The 19,066-nt window shown below is 32.5% G+C and overlaps 1 protein-coding gene across 3 annotated transcripts in view; it reads right to left on the bottom strand.

Annotated features, from left to right (window-relative positions):
• Positions 1–19,066, bottom strand: part of LOC134723377 (voltage-dependent calcium channel subunit alpha-2/delta-3-like) — a 123,641-nt gene that overhangs the window by 15,291 nt on the left and 89,284 nt on the right. For all 3 annotated transcript variants that reach the window (XM_063587002.1, XM_063587010.1, XM_063586996.1), the window contains 11 exons: positions 18,623–18,700; positions 12,908–12,991; positions 12,258–12,377; positions 11,610–11,708; positions 11,167–11,228; positions 5,813–5,883; positions 3,382–3,412; positions 2,584–2,711; positions 2,048–2,147; positions 1,793–1,831; positions 105–185 (listed from right to left, as the gene is read on the bottom strand). In XM_063587002.1, the coding sequence (XP_063443072.1) occupies positions 105–185; positions 1,793–1,831; positions 2,048–2,147; positions 2,584–2,711; positions 3,382–3,412; positions 5,813–5,883; positions 11,167–11,228; positions 11,610–11,708; positions 12,258–12,377; positions 12,908–12,991; positions 18,623–18,700 (893 nt within the window). The remainder of the gene's footprint in view (positions 1–104; positions 186–1,792; positions 1,832–2,047; positions 2,148–2,583; positions 2,712–3,381; positions 3,413–5,812; positions 5,884–11,166; positions 11,229–11,609; positions 11,709–12,257; positions 12,378–12,907; positions 12,992–18,622; positions 18,701–19,066) is intronic.

Below are 19,066 nucleotides of genomic sequence, written 5' to 3'. Positions count from 1 at the left end.
TTGGGGACAAAATTTGATGTAAGAGATAATGAACACTTGTATATAATGAAATTGTTTTTCTTCTGGAAAGGGGTTAAAATACTTTTAAAATTCTATAAACTTACGGCTCTGTTAAGTTTGCTGAGGCTGTTACATATTTTGTCAAACCAGCTGATGTCCATAAAAACACTTGTTCTACTCCAAAACTGAAAAAAAAATAATCTCATATTAAACTTTCAGGGAAAACAAATGTTTACCTTGCCTGTCCAGTCTACAACTTACTTTGGCTTTTGCTTATGTTCTGTTTTGGTTTCAGGAAGTGTCCTATCAAGACATTCAGTCACTCAATAAAATTAAAATTGAGAATTGAACTGGGGACTGCATCAAAGAGACAACATCCCAACCAAAGAGAAGAAAACACTCAATACATGTTTCAATATAACGAGTCAAGTAGATTATAGAGAATTAAATGATTCTGAACCTGAAATTATCATTTATGTTAAACTTTAGCCATACAGCTGGAGTAATATAATAACAAATATGGAATAAAAAGACTCTTACTTTGGTATGCAAGTTCAAACATTTCTTTATGAATTTGGGACTAGTAAGCTCACTCTTTTTACTGTTAAATTTCAGAGAAAAAAAGCAAGAAAACTTGTGAAATCTGAAACACAATCTAAATTTCTTTTATTATACCATAAATTTTTATGTTTACATAATGTTATCAGTGATCTGGAAGGTTTTTTTCACTATGGGCCCAGGGCCCCTCAAAAATAAATTCAATGGGCCATTTTAAAAAATAATGGGCCATGTTGTCAAATGAGTGGGCCATTTGAGTTGACTTCTGTAAAAAAATAAAAAAATATCATTTGATACTTACCTTTATGATTTTAACTAATTTCATGGATATTTTTCCAGTGATTCTGTAATTTCAATGAATATACAATAACTTCTTCCAAAACGGACAATATTAAAGATAACCTTTATTTACAATGTTTAAACTGTTACTGTTGCCTTGGCTTGTTCATGTTCATGTGTTTTTTTACATTAAATTTGGGTCTTCGTCGATACCATACTCATTCCAGACGTTCCGTACTAGAGGACATTTCAGGAAAGTCCTCTGCACTTCTTGTATTATTATTATTACTTCATCATGATGACAAGAATAACAGTAGAGAGTACCATTAATTGATACAACAAAACAATAATACGCTGAAGTCATGTTAACAAAATGTCAAAACGAGTCAAAGACCAAAAAATGACAAGGACAGTTAAGCGCCTTTTATGGAGACAAAAACTATATTCATAAAAAGGCTTCAGGGGTTTTCAATCGAAATAATAGCAAGCTAAACTAAATTAAAAAAATATTATTAGAGTTAAATCTCGTCTGTAATAGCCAAATTTCACAAATGTAAAGTTGTTTATAAAAAATTATATCATGAATGATGGTTAATTACATTTTTTGGGTTATCAGTTAAACCGCATGGTTCTATTATTACAATAGGAAAACACCCGAGACGTTAAACCGCATGGTTCTATTAACATAGGAAAACACCCGAGACGTCCTAAAAAATATATAGGTGCTCCTATGATTGGAGGAACATTATACAGTTGTGTACACACACATGGCGGCACGGAACACGATCGGAAATCTATTTGACGATATCTAAATGTTTCAAAACAATGTGAAAAATATCGTGCGCCACATGGGCGCTTACATTTGTCACTCTATGCGCCATTTCTGGTGAATATGCGCTATAGGCGCAGGGCGCACGTCCTTCCCGATCACTGATGTTATTCTAAAGAAACATACCTTTTATACACTTCTTTTGGCTTCACTCTAGTATCATAACTACAAAACAAGCATGGAATTTTATTTATCTAGTACAAGAATTTATTTTATCATTATGACTATGATCATATATTGCTTTTAAAATAAAATTAAGTCATATTACTTGAAGAAAAGAAACAAATTAGAAAATCATTACCAATTTTTAAGTTATATGATTGAAAAGAGAAAGTTTTTAAAAACTGAACCCATTTTCAATTTAATTTCTATATAAAATACCTTGCAGAAACTTGTTCCCTTGCTCTCTTGGTCCATTCATCTAATATATCACTTGTTATACTCCAGTCCCATTGTAAATAACTATCACTGTATTCAGAACCTGTAAGTGAAGTATACTTGTAGAGATTTGTTGAGCTCAAACTATTATCATGATTATGGATATTGCAACTTTCAGGACATGATTTTTAACAGCAGGTCAAGCTTTTTTCAGCTTTCTTTCAGTAAATAATAGCATTCTCTGAAAATGAATAACACGGTTTGTTTTTTGTTGTTTGCTCATAATAAAATTTGTTTATGTATCATAAAATTACTGTTGATTAACATTTTTTTCTAATGATTTTCCCCCCTTCTTTCTTGGATGTGCACTGATCAAACATCAAAAGGAACCCCTCCTTTTTTTTTTCGACAATCAATGCATTTGAATGGGAGCATATAGTTGGAACCCCCCTTTTAAAATGGCTTGATCAGCCCCTGTGTTGTCCAGTAAATGTTATTGTATCCTTGAAGTAATGTTCTTCTCTCCTATTCATACTTACACCCTTTAGCCTCTCCTTTAGACTTTTTACCATTACCAGACTTTTTATCATTCCTACTGTCAGAAAATTTGTTTACCAAGAAATCTTGTAATTCATTGAAGTCTGTCCATTCATGTTTACAATAACGCCTGCAAAACAAAGTGTGTAAAATTGTTTTTTTTATGTTGATCATTATATTCTCAAAAATATCAAATGCTTTGTATTTTTTTCTTTCAGTCAAGGTAAATTTGGTTTATTATGGGGAGAGGAAACAGTCATGCCAAAATCAAATCCTATACCCCCCTTTTAACTTTGAGTTAGCTTTTAATCTAGGAAAAACTGTTTCCATTGTGAACATTGTGTATTTTAATGCATTTTCAGGGAAAGGGGTGATATATAATGCCAAACCTTCATCATGTAACCACCTTTATATTTACAGGGTTAATAGATGTATTTACACTTGTATGCAAATTTGTACGCCATTACATAACATCACACAGGTTCCCATAAATTTTGACTTCATAATTCAAAACAAATGACGTCGCAACTAAAAAGTGATTGTTGCTTGATGTCAAAAGGTTATTCATAGGTGATATAAGGTCATTCTGAGGCAAAATATAGCTAAATACCAAAAGTGTTTAAAATACGTTTACTGACTTTGATAAACTTTACCAAGAAGGACAACTATGTAACATAGATGGTACAGTTCCCATCAAACCTGTAAAACTTTTTGAATTACTCTACATCAACCCAAATGTATTTCCCAATAACCTGTTTAAATTTATTGTGTACTATTTGCACATTTTTTAATAGACTTACCATGTTGCTAGTTCTGTATGACCATCTTTTTCTGAAAATACAAAAAAGGTAAATTTACAAAGTGTTTCAGGTGTTCATTTTGTGACTATTTGAAAGGAGGCGTGAAGGATTTTTTTACAAATAAAATAATAATTTTCACTTGCCTATTTATTGTGGGAGGCACAGCTACTAAAAAAATTATTTTAAACTCTTGTTCACAACAGGATCCAGTATTTTGAGACTGAATGTCAACTCTGATGTCTTTCGTATTTTAAGATAGCTTTCTCTTTCTTTCTTTTTTACTTCGCATCTACGAGGGTTGTCCGTAAAGTTTGTGGACAATCCTAATAAAATATTATTTACCAGTCCGAAATAAATAAAACAAGTATGTATCAAATTTCATGATTTACTGATTAAGTGTACAAAATTTTATTTCAGTACCTGCTAGTATAATCGTATTGTCATCAATTCAAAAATCATAAGCAACTCTCACCCAGAGCACCAAAACAAATATTTCCGACGTTCTGACGTTTGACGATGACAACATTTTAACTTTTCTTAAGGTAGTCTCCTTTAAAAGCAAGACATTTTTCACATCTTTACCCAGTAATCAAATAATTTTTCAAACTGTTCTGTTTTCATTTTTAAGGTTATATTCATTACTTCCTGTTTTAGTTCATATAAATCGTCGAACCTTTGTCCATGGATAAAAGGTTTGATATGCAGGAATACCGCAAAATCCATTGGTGCTAAGTCAGGGCTATACGGAGGATGTTTCAGACATTCGAATCAAAGTAAATCAATTTCTAGACTAGTTTTCAAAGAAGTGTGGACCGGTGCATTGTCTTGCTATGTTTCTCAGACTGTTTTGAGAACTTGTGTGTTTCTGTTGGCGTTTTTCCGATGTCTACACAAAAGTTGATAATTGCCCACTGCTCCACCTTTTCCGTAAACAACCGTTTTTTCAGTGAGGCCAATTCTGGATTCAATGCTTCATATCGAGATTTCGCCACCATTTTGAAATTTTGGCCATTCAAATTTACCCGGTGTAACGTCAATACTATTGCCGACGTCACAAAACAAGTGTCATGTATTTTTGGCGGATATTAAAACTAAAAATAACAAAAATATGAAAGCACCAGCCTGCATGTTATGTGATATTTTCGCCGTGCTCCGGTTCTCTATTGCATATATTTATATGAAGTAAAAGTTATTATTTCGCATTTAAAAATTGGACAAATATTGATATAATTGAACTAGGATATAGTACAGGATTACATATATGCAAAAAGAATTCCCCTGAAATGCTATTTTTAAGCAGACTGTAGCTTGTCCACGAACTTTACGGACAGCCCTCGTACTTTATTAAAACAAAAAACAACCCTGTTTTGAGCAACACAATTCAGATAATAGTAACTACTTGAACACACTCGTGATATCACGGGTCCGTGACTGAATTAAAGTATATAACTATGCATATGCCTTATTCTAGTATTGGTGTTGTCATCTGATAAAGTCATGCCGACAATAAGATGCACACTTTTCTCTGCTTTCAAAATCTTTCTGTTTGAACCCATCGACCTGAAACCTATCAATTATTGGTAATATTAATAATTTGGGAAACAAAAGGGCCTGGAATGGAGTATTTTTTACTCAACAGTATACAACAAAATTCTAAATACACTGTGTGGTGGTGCACCGGTCAGATGTGGAACGTACAGATAAGGTATAGGTAACAGGTAAATATACTATTGGTATCGGTGTCGGATTCTATCCGGAACTTCTTAATTATTGGCAATATTAATTACGTGAAAAACAAAGGGGCCTGGAATGGTGTAACTTTTAATCAACACCATTGTACTATATTAGTTATATATAAAGTTGAATTCTTTGATTCATCGTTTTCACGTGATGACGGCTGACAAATTGGACCTCGTCATTTTAGTATTATAGATTATATGGTAGTTCAAATTTATTTCTATTACAGTCTTGCCCACTTTTTGTTAATGCAAGACTGGTATAAAATTTCTACTTACAATATGAATATCATCCCTGCTTTGTACTTGGCTGATATAATGAGCCAGATTATTTAATGAGCTACCTCACAAGAGTACAGATGGTTAGAACACATGTCACTTTACCAGAACATATTACTCAGATTAGTCTTTGCTCTTACTTTAAAATGTTGCATGCTTAGAAGAAAGCAGCAATAATTGACTACAACTTCCATTTCTTTGGTTTCGACCTGGCAGGGATTGAAACCATGACCTTACACCATATACCAATCGCTCATTTTGGTTTATGAATATAGCAGATACCAAGTATACAAGTCTTCTATTTATTTTAACATATCGGGGTATGTTGTTAACTTTAGACATAAACACTGATAATAAGCATTACGAGTCCTCTAGTCTCATCATGCACATAGCTTGATGTTATCAATATTACTTACTTCTGCTTTTGTTCATATCTGTTCTGTATGATATACTAGGTACTCTCTTTTGAGCTAAAGCAATACCTAGGCTGAAAATAGAAAAAAATACAGCAACATTAGCATATTTAAGTTTTAAAATGGTTTAATTTTGTGACAAGTATTTTTGCTTCAATAATTAGTTTATAGAACATTTTTTATTTTAACTTTTTACTCCTATGAAACATACATCGGCCAAAAATCATTTGATTTATGGTTCATTTAGTGTTACAGTGATATTTCTATATTTCTATAATACTTTAGTGCTAAGAAGATCTGATATACCATCAATGTCATCAATCAGTACCATTTCCTATATTTTATTGTCATTATTGATGTTATTTTATTAATTGATTTTTCTGATTCCATTCTACCCATTTTTCCTCCAGACTATTAAAAAATGTATTATCAAATAATTTCAGTGATCAATGAAATGTAAGTTAAAATATATAATTCTTCACACATGATTATAATAATGAGGTGTGTACCAAGTTTAAACCCTAATTTCAAGGAAAACTTCTTTAAACCTGATATGGGACAGATGCACAGACCCAGAATAATACATAATGGTCCTTTCTTTCGTTAGTGGGCATAACAAGAATAGTTTCAACAGTATAGCATGGGTTTAATTATACACTTACCTAAATTCTGTCTCTGCTAGCATGGGTTTAATGATACACTTACCTATATTCTGTCTCTGCTAGCATGGGTTTAATGATACACTTACCTAAATTCTGTCTCTGCTAGCATGGGTTTAATTATACACTTACCTAAATTCTGTCTCTGCTAGCATGGGTTTAATGATACACTTACCTATATTCTGTCTCTGCTAGCATGGGTTTAATGATACACTTACCTAAATTCTGTCTCTGCTAGCAGTGGTTTAATAAGACACTCACCTAAACTGTCTCTGCTATCAGTGGTTTAATGATACACTTACCTGAATTCTGTCTCTGCTAGCAGTGGTTAAATGATACACTTACCTAAATTCTGTCTCTGCTAGCAGTGGTTTAATGATCCTACCTAAATTCTGTCTCTGCTAGCAGTGGTTTAATGATACACTTACCTAAAATCTGTCTCTGTTAGCAGTGGTCTAATGATATACTTACCTAAAATCTGTCTCTGCTAGCATGGGTTTAATGATACACTTATCTAAATTCTGTCTCTGCTAGCAGTGGTTTAATGATACACTTACCTAAAATCTGTCTCTGCTAGCAGTGGTTTAATATGACACTTACCTAAATTCTGTCTCTGCTAGCAATGGTTTAATGAGACACTTATCTTAATTCTGTCTCTGCTAGCAGTGGTTTGATGAGACACTTACCTAAATTCTGTCTCTGCTAGCAATGGTTAAATGATACACTTACCTAAATTCTGTCTCTGCTAGCAGTGGTTTAATGATCCTACCTAAATTCTGTCTCTGCTAGCAGTGGTTTAATGATACACTTACCTAAAATCTGTCTCTGTTAGCATGGGTTTAATGATACACTTACCTAAAATCTGTCTCTGCTAGCAGTGGTTAAATGATACACTTACCTAAATTCCGTCTCTGCTAGCAGTGGTCTAATGATATACTTACCTAAAATCTGTCTCTGCTAGCAATGGTTTAATGAGACATTTACCTAAATTCTGTCTCTGCTAGCAATGGTTAAATGATACACTTACCTAAATTCTGTCTCTGCTAGCAGTGGTTTAATGATCCTACCTAAATTCTGTCTCTGTTAGCAGTGGTCTAATGATATACTTACCTAAATTCCGTCTCTGGTAGCAATGGTTTAATGAGACACTTACCTAAATTCTGTCTGCTAGCATGGGTTTAATGATACACTTACCTAAAATCTGTCTCTGTTAGCAGTGGTCTAATGATATACTTACCTAAAATCTGTCTCTGCTAGCATGGGTTTAATGATACACTTATCTAAATTCTGTCTCTGCTAGCAGTGGTTTAATGATACACTTACCTAAAATCTGTCTCTGCTAGCAGTGGTTTAATTTGACACTTACCTAAATTCTGTCTCTGCTAGCAATGGTTTAATGAGACACTTATCTTAATTCTGTCTCTGCTAGCAGTGTTTTGATGAGACACTTACCTTAATTCTGTCTCTGCTAGCAATGGTTAAATGATACACTTACCTAAATTCTGTCTCTGCTAGCAGTGGTTTAATGATCCTACCTAAATTCTGTCTCTGCTAGCAGTGGTTTAATGATACACTTACCTAAAATCTGTCTCTGTTAGCATGGGTTTAATGATACACTTACCTAAAATCTGTCTCTGCTAGCAGTGGTTAAATGATACACTTACCTAAATTCCATCTCTGCTAGCAGTGGTCTAATGATATACTTACCTAAAATCTGTCTCTGCTAGCAATGGTTTAATGAGACATTTACCTAAATTCTGTCTCTGCTAGCAGTGTTTTGATGAGACACTTACCTTAATTCTGTCTCTGCTAGCAATGGTTAAATGATACACTTACCTAAATTCTGTCTCTGCTAGCAGTGGTTTAATGATCCTACCTAAATTCTGTCTCTGCTAGCAGTGGTTTAATGATACACTTACCTAAAATCTGTCTCTGTTAGCATGGGTTTAATGATACACTTACCTAAAATCTGTCTCTGCTAGCAGTGGTTAAATGATACACTTACCTAAATTCCGTCTCTGCTAGCAGTGGTCTAATGATATACTTACCTAAAATCTGTCTCTGCTAGCAATGGTTTAATGAGACATTTACCTAAATTCTGTCTCTGCTAGCAATGGTTAAATGATACACTTACCTAAATTCTGTCTCTGCTAGCAGTGGTTTAATGATCCTACCTAAATTCTGTCTCTGTTAGCAGTGGTCTAATGATATACTTACCTAAATTCCGTCTCTGGTAGCAATGGTTTAATGAGACACTTACCTAAATTCTGTCTGCTAGCATGGGTTTAATGATACACTTACCTAAAATCTGTCTCTGTTAGCAGTGGTCTAATGATATACTTACCTAAAATCTGTCTCTGCTAGCATGGGTTTAATGATACACTTATCTAAATTCTGTCTCTGCTAGCAGTGGTTTAATGATACACTTACCTAAAATCTGTCTCTGCTAGCAGTGGTTTAATTTGACACTTACCTAAATTCTGTCTCTGCTAGCAATGGTTTAATGAGACACTTATCTTAATTCTGTCTCTGCTAGCAGTGTTTTGATGAGACACTTACCTTAATTCTGTCTCTGCTAGCAATGGTTAAATGATACACTTACCTAAATTCTGTCTCTGCTAGCAGTGGTTTAATGATCCTACCTAAATTCTGTCTCTGCTAGCAGTGGTTTAATGATACACTTACCTAAAATCTGTCTCTGTTAGCATGGGTTTAATGATACACTTACCTAAAATCTGTCTCTGCTAGCAGTGGTTAAATGATACACTTACCTAAATTCCGTCTCTGCTAGCAGTGGTCTAATGATATACTTACCTAAAATCTGTCTCTGCTAGCAATGGTTTAATGAGACATTTACCTAAATTCTGTCTCTGCTAGCAGTGTTTTGATGAGACACTTACCTTAATTCTGTCTCTGCTAGCAATGGTTAAATGATACACTTACCTAAATTCTGTCTCTGCTAGCAGTGGTTTAATGATCCTACCTAAATTCTGTCTCTGCTAGGAGTGGTTTAATGATACACTTACCTAAAATCTGTCTCTGTTAGCATGGGTTTAATGATACACTTACCTAAAATCTGTCTCTGCTAGCAGTGGTTAAATGATACACTTACCTAAATTCCGTCTCTGCTAGCAGTGGTCTAATGATATACTTACCTAAAATCTGTCTCTGCTAGCAATGGTTTAATGAGACATTTACCTAAATTCTGTCTCTGCTAGCAATGGTTAAATGATACACTTACCTAAATTCTGTCTCTGCTAGCAGTGGTTTAATGATCCTACCTAAATTCTGTCTCTGTTAGCAGTGGTCTAATGATATACTTACCTAAATTCCGTCTCTGGTAGCAATGGTTTAATGAGACACTTACCTAAATTCTGTCTGCTAGCATGGGTTTAATGATACACTTACCTAAAATCTGTCTCTGTTAGCAGTGGTCTAATGATATACTTACCTAAAATCTGTCTCTGCTAGCATGGGTTTAATGATACACTTATCTAAATTCTGTCTCTGCTAGCAGTGGTTTAATGATACACTTACCTAAAATCTGTCTCTGCTAGCAGTGGTTTAATTTGACACTTACCTAAATTCTGTCTCTGCTAGCAATGGTTTAATGAGACACTTATCTTAATTCTGTCTCTGCTAGCAGTGTTTTGATGAGACACTTACCTTAATTCTGTCTCTGCTAGCAATGGTTAAATGATACACTTACCTAAATTCTGTCTCTGCTAGCAGTGGTTTAATGATCCTACCTAAATTCTGTCTCTGCTAGCAGTGGTTTAATGATACACTTACCTAAGATCTGTCTCTGTTAGCATGGGTTTAATGATACACTTACCTAAAATCTGTCTCTGCTAGCAGTGGTTAAATGATACACTTACCTAAATTCCGTCTCTGCTAGCAGTGGTCTAATGATATACTTACCTAAAATCTGTCTCTGCTAGCAATGGTTTAATGAGACATTTACCTAAATTCTGTCTCTGCTAGCAATGGTTAAATGATACACTTACCTAAATTCTGTCTCTGCTAGCAGTGGTTTAATGATCCTACCTAAATTCTGTCTCTGTTAGCAGTGGTCTAATGATATACTTACCTAAATTCTGTCTCTGGTAGCAATGGTTTAATGAGACACTTACCTAAATTCTGTCTGCTAGCATGGGTTTAATGATACACTTATCTAAATTCTGTCTCTGCTAGCAGTGGTTTAATGATACACTTACCTAAATTCTGTCTCTGCTAGCAATGGTTTAATGAGACACTTATCTAAATTCTGTCTCTACTAGCAGTGGTTTAATGAGACACTTACCTAAATTCTGTCTCTGCTAGCAATGGTTTAATGAGACACTTACCTAAATTCTGTCTCTGCTAGCAATGGTTTAATGAGACACTTACCTAAATTCTGTCTCTGCTAGCAATGGTTTAATGAGACACTTATCTAAATTCTGTCTCTACTAGCAGTGGTTTAATGAGACACTTACCTAAATTTTGTCTCTGCTAGCAATGGTTTAATGAGACACTTATCTAAATTCTGTATCTGCTAGCAATGGTTTAATGATTTAATGATACACTTACCTAAATTCTGTCTCTGCTAGCAGTGTTTTAATGATACACTTACCTTAATTCTGTCTCTGCTAGCAGTGGTTTAATGAGACACTTATCTAAATTCTGTATCTGCTAGCAGTGGTTTAATAATACACTTACCTAAATTCTGTCTCTGCTATTTTAGAATAATAAAAGGTGTAGTTTCTCACTGCAATTCTCTTCTACAAAATATAAAAAAAAACCTTCAATATATTACATATAAGTATTCTGCAGATGTTTAAATATTTTGATTTTACTTGTTTTTGCTCTATGCAAATTGTGTATTCTATGTAGTAAAAGTGTGAATTTACTTTTGTTAACATCAATAAATTGAATATACAAGTATTTTGCACTATCAATTATACTGATTAAGACAATATAACTAAATCTTGGTTTTATGACAGCCAGATTTCAAAATACAGAACTAAATTATTTGAAATTTGAATTAAATTGAAATTTGTGGTCTTGGATGATAACATTCCACAACTGTGATGCTTTAATAAATAACCAAATAACGAGTCAGTAAAACAACAAAATAATAAATATCTTTATTCTATAAATACCGTTCCAAATTCTGGACAGTTGCTATCTTCATCATAAGGCACTTTTAATGTTAGTGTAATTGGTTCTCTTTTCTTCCCTAATAATAACTTTGTTCTCATCTAAAAATAAATGATAGATACATGTAATAACAAATAAAGATCTAGATTAACATGAGCTTTCACTGAAATCATATGCATATTTTCATTCATCCTTCTGATATACAACTTTTAAAACAAGTGCCCTATTTTTTATTATCTTTCATTACAATTTTGGACACTTAAATATTGTTCTACTGTCATACTAAAAAATATGCAGACACTATCAACATAGCAAAAATCTAAATGTTTGTTCAAAATGTTCATGGTTTTCTCCATAAAAATAACTACTGTGGTACAAATTAAATACAAGAGTCAAAAATGCTGTTAATTAAGCTGATATGTCTTTTTTTTTTAAATGGAAATGTCTCATTTAAAAATTAGCAAAAAGAAAAAAGAAAAAAAGTAAAATCAAAACTCAAAATAATAATCTTTCTTTCACAATAAAAGTTATAAAAGTAATGATTTATATTTTGTAATGGCAGACAAATTGTGAAACACATGTATTTGTGTAAAAGGTTTGGAATGAGATTTTTTTTTATAGCAACCTCAACATTGTACATCATATATCACCTGCTGTAAGAGTTCATCATCCTGAGAATATTCTACATCAGTGATATCTACATTTTGAAAATTAGGATGTAATTCTTGTATTTTAGCTGGATTTGGATTAAAGCCATCTTCTGGATCTTGCTGAAAAAAGAAAATTACATTTAATTTTCAGAGAGTATTTGTTCAAAAACATAATGGAGTTTCCTTACAGAGCACAATGGAGATGGTAGCATCAGTATGGTTGTCAGTATGCTGTACAGGCCTCAAACATTAGTTTTGATGATAGAATGAAGATGTGAATGAAGCATTTTCTGTGTCTGATCCTATATTTCTAATCACCAATTCAACTCAGTTCTTATTACTTGACTCTATTTTTTTATACATCCTTTTTTTTTACAAAATTATCCTTTGGAGTCTTCAGAATAAAATCCAGTATAAAAATATTGTCTTGCAATTGTTTTGTAGATACTTACATGTATCAGTCCAGGTAAATTGTTCTACCAGCTAAATATAACAGAGAAGATCCATAGTTCAATTTTACTTTTTTATTATCAATGTTGAATATGATCAACAAGTTACTTAAATAATGTTGAACATACATTATGAAGCTATTACCTATTTGCAAAGGCTATTGACTATGAAAAAAATAATCCCATCAATGGACAACTTACCTTTAAAAAGGTTGGTTGGAAATTTGGATGGAATAGGACATAACCCTGATGAGTTACTACAAAGGCATAAGCATTTGGACCTAACTGAAATAAAACATTCAATTAATATCAATGCAAAATACATAGGAAGTTAAATTGTTAAGTATTAGTAATTGCACAAATCATTAATTGATTGGTATTTACTTGTTAATAATGTTGCTACTGATGCTAACAATAAAATAACTAGAGGCTCTAAAGAGCATGTGTCTCTCACCTTGGTCTATGGAAATATCAAACAAAGGACACCCTCATGAAATAAAATGTCTGAATTTTTGCTGAGTTTTGCTGAATAGGTTCTGGACCCTAGCTGAATGCATGCTGAACCAAATTTTGGGATCTGAAAAAGTGCTGAAGCACTTTTTCCAAATTCTGAACAAATACTGAAAAATTACTGGAATGTTCAGATTTGCTGAAAAAGTGCTGTAACATTTTCTGAAAAGTTCAGACTGTGCTGAAAAATTCAGACATCGCTGAACTGAAGCTGAAAATAATCTGAACTGTTCAGTTATTTCTGAACTCCTCAGACAAACATCTGAAACTATGCTGAAAACTTTTTGATATCCTTGAACAGTGCTGAATTTTTCAGAACAGCCCTGAAAACTTTCTGAACAGATTTTTAAGATCCTGAAATGTTCAGAAACAATACTGAAATCATTCTGAACAGAATTAATACTTGCTTAATTTTTCAGAAAGACATCTGAAAATGTGTTGAACTATTCAGACAGTGTTGAATTGTTCAAAACAGCTAAAAAAAAAACTTTCTGAAATGATAGAAAGCTGAACTGTTCAGAACAGTTCTAAGAGCTTATATGAACAGATTAGCCAGATGCTGAACTGTTCAGACAGAATACTGAAAATCTTCTGAAAATAATACAAACAAGAATGTGTCCACAGTACACAGATGCCCCACTCACACTATCATATTCTATATTTAGTGGACCTTGAAATTGAGGTAAAACTCTATTTTGGCATTAGATCATTAGGAACATGTATACTAAGTTTCAAGTTGCTTGGACTTCAAGTCTTAATAAAAAACTACATTGAACAAAAACTTTAACCTGAAGAGGGACAGACAGATGAATGGACGGACAAACAGACAGACGAACAGACCCACAGACCCAAAAACATAATGCCACAGGCCTCTACTATCGAAGGTGGGGCAAAAACAATATTTTAAAAACTTTTATATCAGATTAGAGCAGAATACATGTACACCAAAGACCACCAAACTGAAGTTTTTTTTTTAATTACACATATTACATGAGTTGATCTGAAGTCAATTGGCATTAACAACGTAAACAATTCATTTTTAGAGCAGAGTTATTGATATAACATAAGCATTGTGACATATGATTTTTAAGGGAAAGTTTAAGAATTTGGGTCATATCTTTTTGAGATATTAGCCAATCAGTAAAATCAAAATATATTCGAAGTGAAAATAGTTTATTTAAACAAATAAAAAATTTAAAAATCATTAACTACATGTACCAAAAAAGGGGTTGTATGTCATTATGGATTCTCCCACTCAGGGGCACCCAAATGTAATCATGTCCCCAGGTACCTGTGAAATCTACAATAAACAATTAAATAAGCTGGCTTTCTGTTTAAAGTCACGAGTACTCTATTAATAATGTTACATTAAAAACTGAAGAACTTATATCATTGACTCATTTACAATTAATAACAAGTTTGTTGTTTCTGTAATAAATTTCCTTTCTTTAAAAGTCATGATTCCCTAACTTGCAAAACATAATCTGTTCATTTTGGGGGCGAATTAACCAGGTCCGATTTGACTTGGTGCCGAACTGTCTATAACAGTGCCGATTTGACAAGCCACAAGGTGCTGGAATGTCTAGAATTCATTTATATGAAGACTTTAGAGGTAACCAAGGTCCTATGTTATATTAAAATATTGACACCAGAGGTCTTGCCACGTGTCAATGTGTCTTGGTGTCGAAGTATTAATAAAAATTCAAAATTTGAAAAGGGAACTTACGTTGAAATTATTTGCTATTTGTTCGATAGCCTATCCGTTTTTGCTGGTGCACTGCCAGTGTTAATTTTATCTGAAGAAGAAGTTTTCTGAATCTCTCTCCAAGTTCTTCAACATGCCTTACTTAATTGTATTTCGGCATAAAAAAAGAACTAAGAAAAATATCAGATAAGTCAATCGTTGTTGTTGTAAACTAGTAGTGTTATTTACAAGCATAGATAGTACAGTCAGTTATATAGGGAGTTAAAACGTTTTCATGATCTAAGCTGATCCCCTGCTGGCTACTACACTATGTTCGTAGAAAGTAGATACCAGTTTAATAAGTGAAACCTTTCTGAACCGGAAACGCATAATAAATTACGTCAACAAAAAACTATTTAGGCGCCCTAAATACGATTTGTGAAATGATAGCTATATTTATCAGATAAGTATTTTACAGTTTGAACTGAAATGTTTATTGCTAATTTTAAATCTAATTTAAAGATTAAGTTTATTGAGACAATCTACAAATACCATTTTTGAGAAAGTCAACACCAGAAAATAAATAAAAAAGAAGAAAATCCTTGAAATGTTTATACTTTTTTCTCTTCCCTTCTAATTTTTTTTCTTTCATGATATCAAATTAGTCCTATAATATATGACTTCGCATTATATATTCACTATTTAACGTTTTCATGCTGATATTTTCATTTTTTATTTTTTGTCTCGGGTGGCACATTGATAGTAAAAAGAAAATATCAGAACAGCAAATGTAAATAGTGAATAAAGCCTCCGAGGTCATATGTTATAGGACTAGATATCAAATCAATCAATTTAAAAATGGCATTTTAAAAAAATCATAATTTATATTGAATTAGAAAATAAGTAAGACATTGGATTCTTTGTGGATTGTATTTTCTTGCAGGTGAAAGTCCTGCATCTTCCACAGAAACTTTTTGAAATTCAAGCAGAAATTGAACTGATCTAAGTTTGAAGCTCTGAAACTTCAATTTTGATTAATACAGAAAAAAAGAGAAGTTTACATATATATTTTAATCTGATTTTATTTAATATACAAATGATTCTCAATTTCTGAATTAACAGAATTAAAAGTTCATGAATAATTCATGATTTACATTATTTGAAATAATTATCAGGACGTTGAAATTGGATTGATGATTTTCCCTATTAACATAAGAAAATTTCAAAGGGTTGAAGGACAGGAAAGAGTCCAAAAGACTTCTTTTATTAGTTGGAAAATAGAACAAGACGCATATATTGTTAATGTTACTGTTATAGATACGAAATGTTTCAAGTGAAAGACGTGAGATTACATGTAGATTTACTGTAGTGCTCCTTTCGTGTGGTAACCTAACGGTGTACAATACTTGGCCCAAGTATCAACAGCAGCATGAAAGCTTTCACTTGGGACAATTATATGTTTATTATACAAAATATAAAAATAATCAGATGTGGCATGATTGATGCTGAGCAAACAATTCATAGATAAAAAAAAAAAAAAAAAACCCAGAGATTTAATAAACGGTCATTACTGGTCCGTTAAAGATTAAAATAGGCAAAATCTATACTGTATTATGTATAACCGACTTTAAAATGTGTCCACTTTCTCATAAATTTCTTATGTCACAATGCTGGGTCAATGATGTCACAACATAACACAAACTAATCATCAGTTGTAAAATGCTTGACTGATCTGATTGCAACTATATAAGTCAATAAGACACAAAATAAAAAGAAATAATAAAAAAGACAAAGACACAACTAATAATTCTACTTCACATATGACACCATTGTATTTCTTAAATAATGTTTATTTGTTTTGGATAAAAAGTGTCTTTCAGACAGAATATTCATAAGCTCAAATTGTCTAAATACCAATGGAAACTTTCCTGAATTATAACTGAAAATCATCTGAACCTTTCCTGAATTATAACTGAAAATCATCTGAACCTTTCCTGAATTATAACTGAAAATGGTCTGAACACATCCTGAACAATAGCTGAAGACTGAATATTGGCCGAGTATAGATTAATTCAAATTTTTAGTGAATTTTTGCTTAAATATAGTTTAGTTTGTTGAACATTTTAGAAAGAAATGCTGAAAAGTTTACCTTAAGAGTCTTAGATGAACTTTAACAGAAAATTTGCTGAAAACCCACTGGAACGTGTTATAGCTGGGTTTTTTTTAAGGAAAATGGTGTTTAAGAGGTTCTGAATATTTCAGCAAGTTTTTCAGAAAGATTCAGAAGTAATACTAATTATTTCTGAATATTTACTGTCAAAAATGTCTTGCTGAATTGTAACTGAAAGTTTGCTGAAAACTTGCTGGAATGTCCCAAATTCAGCCATCTTTAAGCAAAAGGTTTTTTATAGGTTCTGAATATTTCAGAAAGGTGTTCAGAAAAATTCAGAATTAATGCTGAATTATTTCTGAATATTGCTGAATAGTTACTGAAAATGACTTGCTGAATTGTTACTGAAAATTTGCTGAAAATGTGCTGGAATGTGCCAAATTCAGACATTTTTAAGCAAAAGATTTTTAATAGATTCTGTAAAATTCAGCAAGGTGTTCAGAAAAATTCAGCATTAATGCTGAATACTTACTGAAAACGTACTGCTGAATTTTTACTGAAAATGTGCTGAAAACTTGCTGGAACGTGCCAAATTCAGGCATTTTTCAGAGAAGGGTTTACTAAATGTGTTCAGTAAAATTTCAGCATCCAGTTCAGAAAAAATTCAGAAAAATATTTTCATGAGGGCACAGATTGATTCATGACAAAATTGTGTTTTGGTGATGTTGATGAGTTTGTAGATCTTACTTTACTGAACATTCTTGCTGCTTACAATTATCTATATCTATAATGAACTTGGCCCAGTAGTTTCAGTGGAAATTGTTAGTAAAAATTAACAAATTTTATGAAAATTGTTAAAAATTTACTATAAAGGGCTTAGGGGGTCAACTAACCATTTTGGTCATGTTGACTTATTTTAAGGTCATTGCTGTACATTATTGCTGTTTACAGTTTATCTATCTGTATATTTACCCTAATGAAGATTGTTGCCAAGTTTGGTTTAATTTGGCCCAGTAATTTCAGAGGAGAAGATTTGTCTAAAAGATTACAAAGATTTACGAAAAATGGTTAAAAATTGACTATAAAGGGCAATAACTCCTAATGGGGTCAACTGACCATTTTGATCATGTTGACTAATTTGTAAATCTTACTTTCAAGATAACCAAAAACAGCACAAAATTTCCTTAAAATTACTAATTCAGGGGCAGCAACCTAACAACAGGTTGTCCGATTCATCTGAAAATTTAAGGGCAGATATATCTTGACCTGATAAACAATTTGACCCCCAAGTCAGATTTGCTCTAAATGCTTTTGTTTTAGAGTTATAAGCCAAAAACTGCATTTCACCCCAATGTTCTATTTTTAGCCATGGTGACTACTTGGTTGATTGGCCGGGTCACGGACACATTTTTTAAACTAGATACCCAAATGATAATTGTGGCCAAGTTTGGTTAAATTTGGCCCAGTAGTATCAGAGTTGACAATGGACACCAAGTGATGAGAAAAGCTCACTTGGCCGTTTGGCCCAAGTAAGCTAAAAAAGAAACTTTTTTCTCAGTGTTTTTTTTTTATTACAAATTTGAACTTTGTTTTCAATTGTCCACAAACCTACCCTATTATATGGTATTAAATCCTGAATTTGTTGAACTGTTACATCTGTTCCTGCAACTCCTAATAGTTTACTCTCATTCTGTAATATAACATTGTGAATAAAATGAAATGTGGTGTAACGTGAGGGTACCCAAATTGCACCTATTCTGACAGTTTTTTCAAATAAGTTTATGTATGATCAAGACAAAAATTTCCATTTTGTGTTTATTTTGTAGCCATATCCTTCTTTATTATAAAGGTACACCCATTTGATTTTTAATCCATAAGGAATCATAGATAAATTGGTCTGAACTTACCTCCAAACCATCCATGATTCTGTAATGAGGAGTACCCAAATTGCATCCATGCATTTGCATCGTCAAAAGTCGAATAACAGAGCTTTTGTTTATTTTTTTCAAATATTTTGAACAATTGGATATTGCTTACTCTTCCTTTTTTAAGAAAT

Source organism: Mytilus trossulus, chromosome 1 (genome assembly GCF_036588685.1).
Source record: "Mytilus trossulus isolate FHL-02 chromosome 1, PNRI_Mtr1.1.1.hap1, whole genome shotgun sequence".
NCBI classification, from domain to species: Eukaryota; Metazoa; Mollusca; class Bivalvia; order Mytilida; family Mytilidae; genus Mytilus; species Mytilus trossulus.
This window is presented reverse-complemented; position numbering and strand designations above follow the sequence as displayed.